The 14968-nt window shown below is 36.8% G+C and overlaps 1 protein-coding gene across 2 annotated transcripts in view; it reads right to left on the reverse strand.

Annotated features, from left to right (window-relative positions):
* TNPO3 (transportin 3) overlaps nucleotides 1-14968 on the reverse strand; it is an 83168-nt gene that overhangs the window by 19094 nt on the left and 49106 nt on the right. For both annotated transcript variants that reach the window (XM_041727756.1, XM_041727757.1), the window contains 6 exons: nucleotides 13627-13766; nucleotides 9637-9828; nucleotides 7504-7595; nucleotides 6319-6395; nucleotides 4310-4370; nucleotides 3294-3434 (listed from right to left, as the gene is read on the reverse strand). In XM_041727756.1, coding sequence (XP_041583690.1) covers nucleotides 3294-3434; nucleotides 4310-4370; nucleotides 6319-6395; nucleotides 7504-7595; nucleotides 9637-9828; nucleotides 13627-13766 — 703 coding nt within the window. The remainder of the gene's footprint in view (nucleotides 1-3293; nucleotides 3435-4309; nucleotides 4371-6318; nucleotides 6396-7503; nucleotides 7596-9636; nucleotides 9829-13626; nucleotides 13767-14968) is intronic.

Consider the following 14968-nt stretch of genomic DNA (forward strand, 5'->3'; position numbering starts at 1 on the left):
CCAAAAAGTATTAACTTAGGAAACTGTTTAGATGAAGAAATTCAGAGACAGACTGGTTTCTTCTCTTTGAGACAACACTGTAGAGCTTGCTGGCTACATTTTTTGAAAGAGAGGGCTCAATTCTTCAATAATTTTCCAGTACTCTCTTTGGAGTCCTTTAATGCCTTTGACATTTATCTTCCCAAAACAATATTTTAAGAGAGCTGATAATACTTCAAGCTGGAAGCCATTAAGATGCTAGAATCCAAGATATTTGCAAAATCCTAGCATATATCCTAACCATTTAAAGGTCGTTCTTATTTGCATTAAAGATTAACTCTTAAAAAAAAAAAAGCATATATAGCTATAGCAGGGCTAAAAATGCCTACTATTCTCATCCTGAAAGAGACTGTGAAAGCACTGTTTAAATTTTGAGTGGCTCCTAAACCCTTCTATTTAAACTTTTAAGCAAAAAACAGTGTTTCTAATCAATATACCTGGATCTCAAGAGAATAAAAATGTTAATATATATACCTGAGTTAAATGATTTTAGGATTTTCCCCCTACTCTCCTCCAAAAATTAAAAGGTATCTATACATTCATCTATTTAAAATGCCATTACAGGGGCACCTAGGTGGCTCAGCAGTTGAGTATTATCCTCCCGGGGTCCTGGGATCAAGTCCCAGCATTAGGCTCCCTGCAGGGAGCCTGCTTCTCCCTCTATGTCTCTGCCTCTGTCTCTCATGAATAAATAAATAATATCTAAAATAAAATGCCATTACAACACATGTATTGATTTTTTAAGTAGGCTTCATGCCCAGTGTGGAGCCAAACATAGGGCTTGAACTTAGAATCCTGAGATCAAGACCTGAGCTGAAATCAAGAGTTGGACATATAACTAAGTGTATTGGTTTTATTATATAAATTTATCTCAATGAATGTGGTGGGGGCTGAAAGACAAGTGACTGACTCTTATCATTAACATATACCATAGAATGGGCTATGATGGGAGCTATGAATCTGTTTGGTGTTGTATACTCAAAACTATATGCCCTACTTGAATGATTGAAGTCATAAGCTGGTAAACTTTTTTCTTTCTTTTTTTTTTTTTTTAAGATTTTATTTATTTATTCATGAGAGACACACAGAGAGAGAGAAGAGAGAGAGAGAGAGAGAGAGGCAGAGACATAGGCAGAGGGAGAAGCAGGCTCCATGCAGGGAGCCTGAAGTGGGATTTGATCCCGGGTCTCCAGTATGGGTCTTCAGTATCACGTCCTGGGTCAAAGGCGGCACTAAACCGCTGAGCCACCCAGGGATCCCATGGTAAACTTTTTCTTAAAGGGCCAGATAGTAAAAATTTTAGACTTTGTTGGCCATATGATCTGTCTACTCAACTTTTTTTTTTTTTAAGATTTTATTTATTTATTCATGAGAGACAGAGAGAGAGAGAGAGAGAGAGAGAGAGAGAGGCAGAGACACAGGCAGAGGGAGAAGCAGGCTCCATGCAGGGAGCCTGGTGTGGGACTTGATCCCAGGTCTCTAGGATCATGCCCTGGACTGAAGGCGGCGCTTAAACCGCTGAGCCACCAGGGCTCAACTGGCTCTACTCAACTTTGCCACCGTAGCACAAAAATGGCCAATACAGAATACTTAAATGAATAAGCATGGCAATCTCTAAGAAAACTATATTTACAAAACTAGGTGACAGGCCAATTATAGTTCTGGTTTACTGACTTCTGAAATTTGGATTTAAAAAAATACTTTTCATTTTTTCACGTGTACTGATTTTAGAACACACTTCCTATACAAGGTGCTACTCTATTGGGTTGGTCACATAATCAGCAGGAATAAAAACAAAACAAAACAAAACAACAACAACAAAAAAACAAAGTCATGAGGGTATCCTCTAACAGCAAAGAGGCATTAAATCAAGTTACATTTGATCCAGAATGTATTACACTGAGGGGGATACATACCAAGATGGAAATACATGCAGTACAAATATACAGTGTCCTTGGTATAGTAAATATAAACTTTAAGCTAATCTACAATATAAAGAAGGCAGGACTGTGCATATGCCAACTGATACTTCACAAGCATGATCCTACTTGAAGGTGAGTGCTTCCTTATGATTGAGGTACCCAAGGGTGCCTGGCTGGCTCAGTCAGTGGAGCATGCAACTCTTGATCTCAGGGTTGAGTCCGAGCCCCACACTGGGTGTAGAGCTTACTTAAGAAATACAATTTTAAAAAGAAAAAAAAAAAAGGAATGAGGCACCAGGGTACAGAATTTAAGGAGGCACTCACTGTCAGGGTCAGCTCCCCAGAATATTTAACTCCTTAAAATCTGCATCATGGATACACTGTCTAGGTAGAGAAGGGTCACTTCAGGCTGAGGAGGTGGCCCAACCTGGAGCTGTGCATTTTCCCTCAACGCATGGATGCAAAACTTAAGAAGGCACTTACTCCAAGTCCTGTAAACACCAAGGCTGACACTTTGCCTTGCCTTTCAATTTTGTGCCTTTCTTCAATCCGGTCCTGGCTCTGCTATAAGGTTAACATCAAATTACTTAGTGATTTAAGTCACTGATTATAGGCATCTCATATAGAGTAGTTCTTGATGTGGATGTGATCTTACAGAACCTCATACAGTGAGTCACACCATCATAATTACGTATCAATCTTGGTGATTATAAAAGAGTCAAACATTTCTTGACAAATAACAGACTTATGTGACTTATGGTGACCAAATCTGGTCAAGTTAGAAAAAAATTCCTTTGGGCCAAGAAATGGCAAAATTTGACATAACACATTTTAAAAAGAAAAATTAGTATAAAATGCTTAGTGCTAGTACATGAGAGCTGAGCATTAAAGTCATTCTCTTCCTAATTTCATGCCAGAATGTGTTACTATTTAGACTCTCACTATACAGAATAGATTATAGGCTGTTTCCCTCAGAGACAACATACCATAGGTACTACTTATCTCCTTCAAATATTTTGGAGTTTGTATTTAATAAACACAAGTATTCCATTTCATCAGCAAAATTTTTGTCCTATTTCAGGGGCACTTGGGGGCTTAGACAGTTAAGCATCTGCCTTCGGCTCAAGTCATGATCTCAGGGTCCTGGGATCAAGCCCTATGTCAGGCTCTCTCCTTCTCCCTCTCTCTCTCTGCCCCTCCTCCCTGCTCATGTTCCTCTCTCTCTCTCCTCATCCCCCAAATAAATAAATCTTAAAAAAAAAAAAAAAAAAAGTGAAGACTCCTACTTCAAATTCTATACATTGTACATTTTCCCTCTCAGGAAGAACTTACCTGTGTAACTAGTGGCTGCAGCAGGGCTGCAGATCCTTTGCCTACACAGCGAACAGCAAAGCGGAGGCACCTGCAACAACGCTCTACAATCCGATTATCAGCCCGATGTTTATTTAGAGTCTCAGATAAAACTGGCCATATCTGAGTCAAAAGTCAAAGAGCACAAGAATGAAAACAATGAACAATTAAGAGATTAAAAAAATGCTCTAAGTTGGTAACATCTAATTTGGTTTTCAAATAATTTGGAAAAAGCTTTCTTTATAGAAAAACATGTGGCCTCAATCTGGTGTGCATGAGTGCACACATGCATTTGAGTGTGTAGAGGGTCAATACATTATCCAACACTAAAACACAACCACTTCTTAAGAGAAGCATAGTGACTCTATAGAACAGGGAGAGAAGCATGTCTAACTTCCCTAAAAGATAAACTTTGGACTTCCTAATTCAGGATGAAAAGAATTAGTATGAGTTACAGAGGAAGAGATGTTTACAGACAGTTGTGAGTTGGAATACTTTGAACAAAAGGGCTGGAGCTAATGAAATGGGATTATCTGATACTGTCAAACACTAATGGATACTTGGGGATTTCCCACTGAAGCCTGAAAAGCACTTCTCAAAACATGCCTTTTGATCCTCATATTACCGTCAGTGAAAAAAGCAAAAGGACATTTACAATGGGGAAACAAAAGCCATGAGGGATAAATGGCTTTGTCAAAAAATTTTTGCTAGTATTACATAGGCCTCCTACTCCCAGCAAGTCTAAGATTCACATAGATAATCTCTTTCTATTTCTCTGGGCTTTGAGTACATTTCCCCACAGTCTGTTTTCTTATCAAATCTATAGTAAAAAATATTTATTTGAATGGTTCTCTCTTCTATTCACTGAAATTTAAACTGTATCAACAAACTGAATCTTCCTGTGAGCCTAAAAGACAGTATCTTCTCATTTTAGTTACCCACAGCCTTATAAGGAAAAAGGAAGGAAGCCTTGTTTCACAGGCATGTTAAGCACTTACTTCCTGTATGACTTTTTGGCAAGGATGAGTTTGTCCGTTTTCCACAATGGGATTGGTGTGTCTGGGGAAAGACAACAACCCAAAATATTAAAAGAGCAACTTAACTGAAGAGCCATAGCTCTGAATCCTGCTGGCTTACTTAGTAACACTGTCATCACATAAAGAATACCAAATATTAAAGTTATTTATGACTCAATACCTTTTCCTTCTATTCCAGTCAAACAAACACAAGCACATAGTTTAAATCATCCCTTGCGCCGTTTTTTTGGTCACCTTTAAGCCACTTCCACTAGAACATGCCAACTCAATCTAACTCTGCCTTACACGGGTTGTGGAGCACTATAATTATCTTTTTCATTTTTTTCTCTTTAAAAACCAGAAATGTAGACTTTTCCAAATTAATAAAAAATATTAATTAAAAACCAGGTTGTCTCAATCCACTATAAGAAGCCAAGTACTGCTCCAGTCTCAGCATTAAAAGGCAAAAGCTTTAAAAATTCTAGCCTACCCAATATGTTTTTCATGGCTGCAGTCAGAACCCAATGATATATAATACGGGCCCACTTACAATATGCCAAATCCAAATACTTTTCTAGTTCTAGAATCCACTAATTTGAAAGAAAGCAGGAAAAACAAAACAAAACAAAAATCCCTGTATGATTACCAACCTCTTTAAAGGAATGAAATTCTTGAATTTTTTTTTTTTTAATTTTTATTTATGATAGTCACACACACACACAGAGAGAGAGGCAGAGACACAGGCAGAGGGAGAAGCAGGCTCCATGCACCGGGAGCCCGACGTGGGATTCGATCCCGGGTCTCCAGGATCCTGCCCTGGGCCAAAGGCAGGCGCCAAACCGCTGCGCCACCCAGGGATCCCGAAATTCTTGAATTTCAATAAACTCAACAGCATCTTAATTTTTAAAAAAATTATATTTTCTTTAAATTGGGGGATTTCCATCTATTGCAGATATTCCATTTATTGTGAAATAAGGACTGTTGGCTGGACTTTCAGAATGTCAGGTAACAGGGCTATCATAATTATACAAGAAAAACACTGCACCGGGGATCCCTAGGTGGCTCAGCGGTTTAGCGCCTGCCTTCACCCCAGGGCTTGATCCTGGAGTTCCGGGATCAAGTCCCACATCAGACTCTCTGCATGGAGCCTGCTTCTCCGTCTGCCTGTGTCTCTGCCTCTCTCTCTCTCTCTCTCTCTCTGTGTGTCTCCGATGATTAAATAAATAAAATCTTTAAAAAAAAAAAAAAAAGAAAAAACACTGCACCAAATTAAAAAACAAAACAAAACACCTGTTGAACAAATAAGCTAAAACTCCTCAGTTTTAACTTATTCCACATAGGCTTTTACACTACTCTAATATTCTACTTATATCTATGGGTCTGACAAATAATAAATTATGTAACTCAGGAAGGATCACTCTGAACACTGTCACTCAAATATTTTCAATCATTAGGCTTCCCTTGAACTTCAAAGAAGGATTAATTTCACCTGATCAATGAAAAGGCTTTATTATTTTTTTGCACCCCTACAATACACAGCAACAGTTCTGAAGTGTGATCCTTGGAATAGCAAGCAGCAATGACAGCATCACATGGGAACTTATTAGAAATGTAAATTATTGGATGCTACCCCAAATCCAACTGAATCATACTCTGGGGATGGAACCCAGCAATCTGTTTTGATAAGCCCTCCCATTTGATACCCATTTGATAACATGGCTGTTATGCATGTTAAAGTCTGATAATCACCAATCTAGAGATTAAAAAAATTAATTACATTTTAAAGTATCTTTTGACAAAGGTCTATCAAGAATAAAGTCTTAGAATTTGTCTTTGCACCAAAATTTCCAGTAATGGGCTTATCAGTCTCCTAACAGAAGAGATGACAGGAAGTACCTGGAAGTTTACGGAAAAAACACATGCTTTTTAAAATACATAATGGTCTTATTTGAGCTGTTAACCCAAATCAGGCAACCAGTCTCCCTTCTTACCTAAATATTACTGCAAGGCGATCTAAGAACACAGTGGGATCTGAGGATATGCCATTGCTGGGCTCCTGAGACAACAGCTGAAGAGACAGAGATATTAAAACTCTGTTGTTACACATACATACCTACAGCAAACACTGCAACATACATCCCTATACATCAACCTCCCTCCCAATCTGTTTATTTCCTTATAAAAGATTCCCAATAGTTACTACTTTTAAATTCATATTGTCAAATTACTTTCCTTTATCTTACTGCATCATGGCCAAGACTGCATATTACAACATTTTACTACATGATCATTGTGGTGTGGAAAAACAGTATTATTTTTCTCCCATTTACTTTTATAATACCAAGACATTATATACATTATATAATATAGATCATACACAACATTATTATATAATCCATGTTTTTATTTCACTTTCTGTTACAACACTTCAAAATGACTAAGGCTTCATAATATATATTTTTTTCATAATATATTTTAAGAGATAAAGTAAGTTGCCTCTTATTCTTTCCTAAAACTTCTTAAATAGTTCTAGCAGGATATCATTAGAGATAAACTTTAGAATCATTATGTCAAATTCTTCTATTATTGCACTACAAGTGTAACTTGAGAAGAGCTGACATTTTTTCACTATTCTTAAAGGAAACATGGTAGGTTATAGTTTTTTGTTCCTAACTTAAATGGTGTTTTTTCCATTATATCTTCAAAATGGTATGACTGATAGTGAAAATCTACTGATTTTAGAATAAACCATGGATGCAGCTTCTTTGACAGACTTATTAATTTTATTTTATTATTTATTTTTTAAAAAAATATTTTATTTATTTGACAGAGTGCAAACACACTCTCTGTGTGCTTGGAGTGGCAGGCAGAAGGAGGTGGAGAAGCAGATTTCCCACTGAGCAGGGAGCCTGATGGAAGACTTGATCCCAGGAGGCTGGGATCATGACCTGAGTCAAAGGCAGACACTTAACCAACTGAGCCAGGCACCCCTGTCTAATTTTAGTAACTTTTTAGTCCATTCTCTTGGCTTGTCTATACATAAATAAAAGATCACCTGTAAATATATAATTTCGTCTTTTCCTTTCTAACATGTAAGCATTACACACACACACACACACACACACACACACACACACACACACACACACTAAGCCCCTTATTTAATTGGGACTCACCTTTTTCAATGCCATAACCTGAACAGAACATAGTTCACTAAGGCATTCAGTAATCTTATCCAAAGGTAATCTGGCTAGGACAAGTGCTGTCCCTGCAAGACAAAGAAAAATACAAATAAAACAAAAGTTCAACTGAGGGAATTCATTGATCTCTATCAGTTGGCTATTAGAAGAGGCTGGCTGGTTTCATTCTTTTCAAAAGATCAGCACTGTTTCTTCAGTTATAGTATTTTGTTATTTAGGTTAATTTCTCTTTATTTGGCTTAGACAAGGAAATCACTTTCACTTAACATTCACAACTGAAGTTAATATTAAATTCTCTCTCCTCAGCCTATGGATTTAAAGATGTTTAAATACAACTCCCCTTCCAATTCTTCAAATACTTTTAAAAAATTCCTCACAAAGCCAGTATCAAAGCTATTTTTATATAGCACAGTAGAATGGTTCTCAAACTTCCCAGAGGTTCTGATAGCAGGTCAAGGAAAGCCTTTATTTTTGATAAGTACTGTAGGCAATTCTTTTCATGAGATAAGTTTGAGAAACAGAGACAGTTTTTTCCCTAAGAGGTCTGATTCTAGTTATACCATAACAGAATCTATGAGGTAGGTAAAGTATGATCTTTGGGCCTGTAAAATGAGTGCTTCGAACAGAAGAATAACTTAAGTTTGTCTTTATTTAATTTTTAAATAGTTGCAAAAGTCTCCCCCCATCTCTTTTTTTATTAAATAAAATCTTTTTTTTTTTATTAAATAAAATCTTAAGTTGGAATGCCAATAGGTTAAAAAAAAAAGTACCTAGCTTAAAATGGGAACAGAAGGCCCAAACCCTTCTCACTCACCCTTCCTCTTGTCACAATCCTCATCAAATGCTAAATCATCTCCCCTTAGAGCCAAAGAATTACATATTAGCCTAGTTCCTTTCCAAGGTAAAAAAAAAAAAAAAAAAAAAAATCCAGGACTATGATTTTTCTAATCTCCCAAAATTTCATTCAACAGAACAGTTATCAATTCATAAGTCTTCAAATGTGAATTAAAAAACTAAATGATTTCTCCTGGTAATCTATAAGTCATGGATGAGTTAGATCTATTTAAAATCAGAGGGAGGAATTTAACTTAAATAGGATTTTTCCTTTTAATTCAGTAGTTAAGTAGTAAGAATATTTGATTCTGTTTCAATGCCTTATTATCTATGCTTATGAAGGGAAACAACAACAACAAAAAGCCATGCTATAAAAAGAAAATCTGTCTTGGAAAATGCAAATATACTAGCTGGAAAGGAACTTGGTCATAAATATAAGAAAGAACAGTTAGTTCACAGACAAGGTCATCCAACTTAGCCAAGACTAACTTGTTTTTTACTCACAGAGGCTTAAATAATGCCACACAGGTTGTATTACCCAATCTTTTATTTGATATACCCTCAATTCCCTCTATTTATCAGCTATAGGATTTCACTACTTCACAGGGCACCCCAATCTATTTTCAGAGTTTAGCTTCAAGTGTTTTCTTTCTAAGAGCCAGTACATGTCAAAAACTAACTCCTATTCATAAAATAAACTTTTCCCTCTTTTATAGGACAATCTTTCAAATATTTAAAAATAGCCACCATGCTTAAAGTCTCTTCTGTCTTTTCTTCCCTAGCTTTAATATCTCTAGTTCCTCTTCCTCTGAACTTCATCATCACTCTGGCTCCTTGCCTCTAGACAGGCAATCACTGAATGTAAAGCTGATGCATAATGGTTAAAGACCAGTAAGAGACCAAGTTTCTACTGACAGGACTGATCACACACTATCTTTACATTTCCAACTACTGCTTTGGTATGGCAATGCTATTTGGTCTTTTTTATTCTTCCCCCAACTCAAAAAGGAACTATGTTTAGTTCAAATGTGTCATTGCCAACCCAAAATCTAGGTTCTAGGTCTGTGCTACACACACTGTAAGCAGTGTGAATTAGTTATATAGCCTTAAAATATTCTAAAGAATGCATCTATATATAATCAACACCCTCCTGAGTGGAATGGCTAACTGTCCATCACTAAGCATGCTGCAACTGAAAACCTGGGATGTCACTAGTAGAAGATAATCCCCAGAAGTGACTTAGAGATGTTATTGGTTATCATCTGAAGTAAGTACCTTTTAGCAAGCCCACAGCAGCTTCTGGAGACAACATGAAGGAATCAAGGGAACGGGCAATCTCCAGGAGTCCATTAAAGTGCTGAGCCATGTGGTCTCGGCAGACAGAGCAAATGTTATGAATGGCTTTGGCTGCAGCAGAAGCCAGAGGCTTTTCACACAGGCCCTTCATCAAATAGCCCAACACAGGATCTAACAAAGAAACCACACAATAGAGATTACATATCTGAAACTCAAGGAAAACTTCTAATTTCTTAGAACAGAGGTTTATATCCCTGCCCCCTTCCCCCCTTTTAAGCAAAGAACCATCTTAGAAAACGAAATGTGTTCAAACTCCAATATATAAGACATACAAAAGGAGCCGATCTCACTGACATAGTGTAAGGGAGCCTTGGGTCCTAGCTATTCACTTTCTAATTCTTTCCTCATGGCCAGGCCTTCACACAGTACAATTTAAAAACCACTGGTGGATAACACCATACAAGTATTAAGAATACGGCAATATAAAAAAGAATATGAAGCTCAGAGAGCTACCATTATTTATACTCAGAGATGAGTCACTATGTAAAAACAGTCTATGTTAATCAAGACAATGACGATTCTCTAAAGTGGACACTTTTATACTTGCTTCCTTTTTTTTTTTTTTTTAAAGATTTTATTTATTTGTCAGAGTGTGTGCACAAGCAGGGGGAACAGCGTGCAAAGGCAGAAGCATGCTCTCTGCTGAGCAAGGAGCCTGATGTGGGGCTTGAACCCAGAACCTTGGGATTATTACCTGAGCTGAAGGCAGACGCTTAACCGTCTGAGCCACTCAGGCACCCCTATACTTCCTTCCTTATAGTCAGAAAAGGCTTTAAAAACACATAGATTGAGCTTTAGCACTTCTGGAAAAATTGTTTTACTTTGTGGCAAATATAATTGTGCTAGAGAAACTAATTATAAAGGTGAATTTCTATAAAAAAAATTATATTATCTTTTACCTTACTTTGTAAAAATCACAATGTTTTTTAAGTTTTTATTTATCTGAGAGAGAAAGAGAGAGAGAGAGAGACAGAGAGCACACGAGAAGAGGGGTAGGGATAGAGGTTAGAGGGAGAAGCACACTCCCCACTGAGCAGGGAGCCAGATGCAGGGATTGATCCCAGGACTTTGGGATTGTGACCTGAGCTGAAGGCATACACTTAACCAACTGAGCCACCCAGATGCCCTCAGAATGATTTTCTTTTTTTCTTTTTTTCTTTTTTTTTATTTAATTATGATAGTCACAGAGAGAGAGAGGCAGAGACATAGGCAGAGGGAGAAGCAGGCTCCATGCACCGGGAGCCTGATGTGGGATTCGATCCCGGGCCTCCAGGATCGCGCCCTGGGCCAAAGGCAGGCGCCAAACCGCTGCGCCACCCAGGGATCCCTCAGAATGATTTTCTATGGGAAAATCACATATGACTAAAAATCACTTTGTGAGTACTTTATACTCTAACTTCATACCAAACCATAAAAGGAATCAAAATAATAGTATCTTAAAGCACATTTAAACATTATCTTCATTTCCAGTCTAATGACTGATATGATGCACCAACCCCCCTGCCCCCTCCACAAAAGACGACTAAAAACTTTTAAGCCTAAGAATCAGAAAAACAAAGTATAGGCAACTATAATACTGCAGGCTTGTTGTGATTCTCAAATGGAATATTTATTGTTTTAACTAGCCTTTTTTTTTTTAATGTTTTAGATTTTATTTATTCCTGAGAGACACAGAGAGAGACAGAGACATAGGCAGAGGGAGAAGATTCCCTGCAAGGAGCCTGGGATCACAACCTGAGCCAAAGGCATTCGTTCAACCACTGAGCCACTCAGGCATCCTGTGTGTTTTAACTATTCTAAAGTAAATATGAACATGAAGCAATCTGTCACAGTGTTGAAGTTTATTTGAATAAAATAATACAAGGTGATAGTGAATGATAAATCTTAACAAACAAACCCACTTTGTTTCTTGTGGAAAAATCATTCAGAAAAGCAAGCCAAATGTTGAGACAGGTAATAGATGTGGAGAAATCTAATCTATTAGAAAGCCTATTAGAAAATAGGCTGGAAAAAAAAAAAAAAGAAAGAAAATAGGCTGGGATGCCTGGATGGCTCAGCAGTTAAGCTCTGCTTTCATCTCAGGGCATGATCCTGGAGTTCAGGGATCGAGTCCCACATCGGGCTCCCTGAGGGGAGCCTGCTTCTCCCCCTGCCTATGTCTCTGCCTCTCTCTCTCTCTGTGTCCCTAATGAATAAATAAATAAAATCTTAAAAAAAAAGAATTAGAAAATAGGTATTTTTTAAAATTTAAATATGTTGAATTTGAAAAGGTTTCAGCTATAATGTGAGCATGTCTGTCATATGCTCTGTATACAGAAATAAGAAAAAAGAAACATCACTTCTTAAGCAAGAGTTTCAAACAATAAAGAAGTATATATAAAATAAAATCAAGCTGAAAGGTGGTAATAAATGTGTAATTCAGTAATTCCACTACTGCTTATTCACTCAAAGAATATGAAAACACTAATTCAAAGAGATATATGCACCCCTGTTTAATGCAGCATTATTTATAATAGCCAAATTATGGAAGCAACCCAAATGTCCATCGACAGATGAATGGATAAAAAAAGGGGGTATACACACACACGCGCGCGCACAAATATTACTCAGCCATAAATGAATAAAGTCTTGCCACATGCAACAACATGTATGGATCTAGAGAGTATAATGCTAAGTAAAGTGAATCAGTCAGAGAAGAAAAATACCATATAATTTCACTCATATAAGGAATTTAAGTTCCATATATTTAAGAGAAAAAACAAAGAAAAAACAAAACAACCAAAACCAGACTCTTAACTACAGAGAGCAAACTGATGGTCACCAGAAGTGGCGTGGGTAGAGGGATGGGTGAAATAGGTGAAGGAGATTAAGAGTACATGTATCTTGATGAGCACCAAGTAATGCAGAGAACTGTTAATCACTACTTTGTACAACTAATATAACACTGTATGTTAACTCTACTAGAGTTTTTTTCTAAAAGGTGGTAATATAAGCAAAGAAAATACATCAAACTTAATAATATAATTAATGATATTCACAAGTTTGGGGGTTCTTAAAATTCTCAGAATATATCACTCCTGAATAGCAGGGGGGCTTAATATTATCCAAGATAAATTATTTAGTCTTTTTGAATTTGTTTATTTGCAAAATGAGAGGGATAAATGATTTCTACTATAATATTCATTTTTTTCAGGCCAATAAGTGCATCTAGAGGTTATATAATTCAACATTCTTCATTTTAATCTGAACTTATTTTGTTTCAAATGATAATTCTTGATTTTTAAAAGGACCATGTATTTAACACTGTAAAAAAAACCTTTGGGGAGCCCCAGTGGTTCAGCACTTTAGCGCCACTTTCATCCCAGGGCGTGATACTGGAGACCCAGGATCGAGCACCACGTCAGGCTCTCCCGCATGGAGCCTGCTTCTCCCTCTGCCTGTGCCTCTGCCTCTCTCTCTCTCTCTCTCTCTCTCTGTCTCTCATGATTAAATAAATAAAAAATCTTAAAAAAAAAAAATAATAAAAATAAAATTTAAAAAACCTTTCCTTTGCTTTAGCCTTTTAAGACTGTTAGAACTACAAAAAAAAAAAAGTTAGAACTACAGGCAAATCTGATTAGCTCAACCATGTGCCAAAGACTAACAGACAGAAATGTTCATGCCAAAGCAGACTACTAGAAGCAAACTGTTTCCCTATCTAAAAATCTAATCTTTCAAAGATTCTTTCTCCAAAGTATGGATTATAAATGTTGTGTCAACTAAGCAATCTCATAATATTTACTCTTAGTGTCTAGAAACATTCTACCTACAAATAAAAATAGAAAGCAAGACAAGAGCAAAAGTAAGAGAGGAAGAACAAAATCAGAAAAATCAGACACAGTAGCTGCAGAGGAGTAAGTTCACACATACCAAGAAATTGAGGATTTCGATCAACCACTTCGCTCATCTCTCCAACCAATTCAATGCTGGTATATCGCACAGCTGTATGTACAGTCTCTGGAAGACGGACAACTCCTTCTAGGACCTCCACAAGTGTTGGATTGTTCTCCCTGAGTACAAAAAGCAAGTATTCATAGTTACTGATTTCAAAGGTTAGATTCTGGCCTAATAACAGGCTGCAATGAGATAAATCATTGCTAAAGGGCTTTTTTCTAAACATATAACCATTTGGATGAAAGTGCTTAATATTTGGTATGAAAGTTTTTTAAATATTCAAAAAGAGGCAAAAAGACAGAAATAGAAGATATTGTTTCAGGAGGAGCATACTGCTCCTTAATCTTCTAAATGCCAGTAAAGTATCTAAAGACACATCCTGCTATGAAATAAGGCTCTTCAAATTGGAGAGGCAGGTATTTACTGTGGATGAATGTCTTCTCTTAAAGAATCCATTTTAGTTATTCTTATAACTGCAGTACCTAGAACAGTGCCTGGCACATAGTGGGCACTCAATAAATATTACTGAATGGCTAAATGAATGAATGAATAGACCACTTGCTATTAGTTCTTCTCCAAAGATTTCTTATAGCTGGACACTGGAAACTTTAAGAACAGGTAAGTATGGCTGGGCCAGCTCACTAACTAAAGGAACAAGAAAACAAGCTGCAGAAATAGATAAATGTGCGACTTGGAACATAAGGGATAATTAAAGCTAACCAAATACTCTCCATGGCTCCATGAATTTATTTTTCCCCTTTTCTTATCTTTTTCCACTCCACAAGAATACTGGCTGAAATTCTTTATTTCCTCCCACCCCACAGTGGTAGGATATAATCCAGAAACAAAAGATGTTTAAAATCCAAATAATGTCCTGGATTAGAGCAAAAGCACTCTGTGTTGATAAACTAAGTCTAAGTCCTTTGTATACACTAAAAAATTGTAATCACACAGTTTGCCTGAAATGTGGATAAACAAAAAACAACATAAAATTTCTCGCTTATGCCTTGTTTCCTGAGAGCACTAATTTTTGAGACTCTCTACCCACCTCTTTTCACACCAACACGTATCAGTTAGAATATTAGTGATTTTAATAATCTTCAGACTATCACTGAAGGTTCCAAAAGATACCAAAACAAATTTAAGAGCAAACAGTATGATCTGTAATTCAGGACCAGTGCATTTTAATGGAGAAAAAAACCCTACTCTATCTCCTTGAGTATTTACTGGATTAGAAACATGTAAGACTTCATTGACTAAACCCTGAAAGGCAGCTAAGAAAGCACTAAACTTTTCATAAATAGATACCTTAACTATC

Source organism: Vulpes lagopus, chromosome 13 (genome assembly GCF_018345385.1).
Source record: "Vulpes lagopus strain Blue_001 chromosome 13, ASM1834538v1, whole genome shotgun sequence".
In the NCBI taxonomy this organism is placed as follows: Eukaryota; Metazoa; Chordata; class Mammalia; order Carnivora; family Canidae; genus Vulpes; species Vulpes lagopus.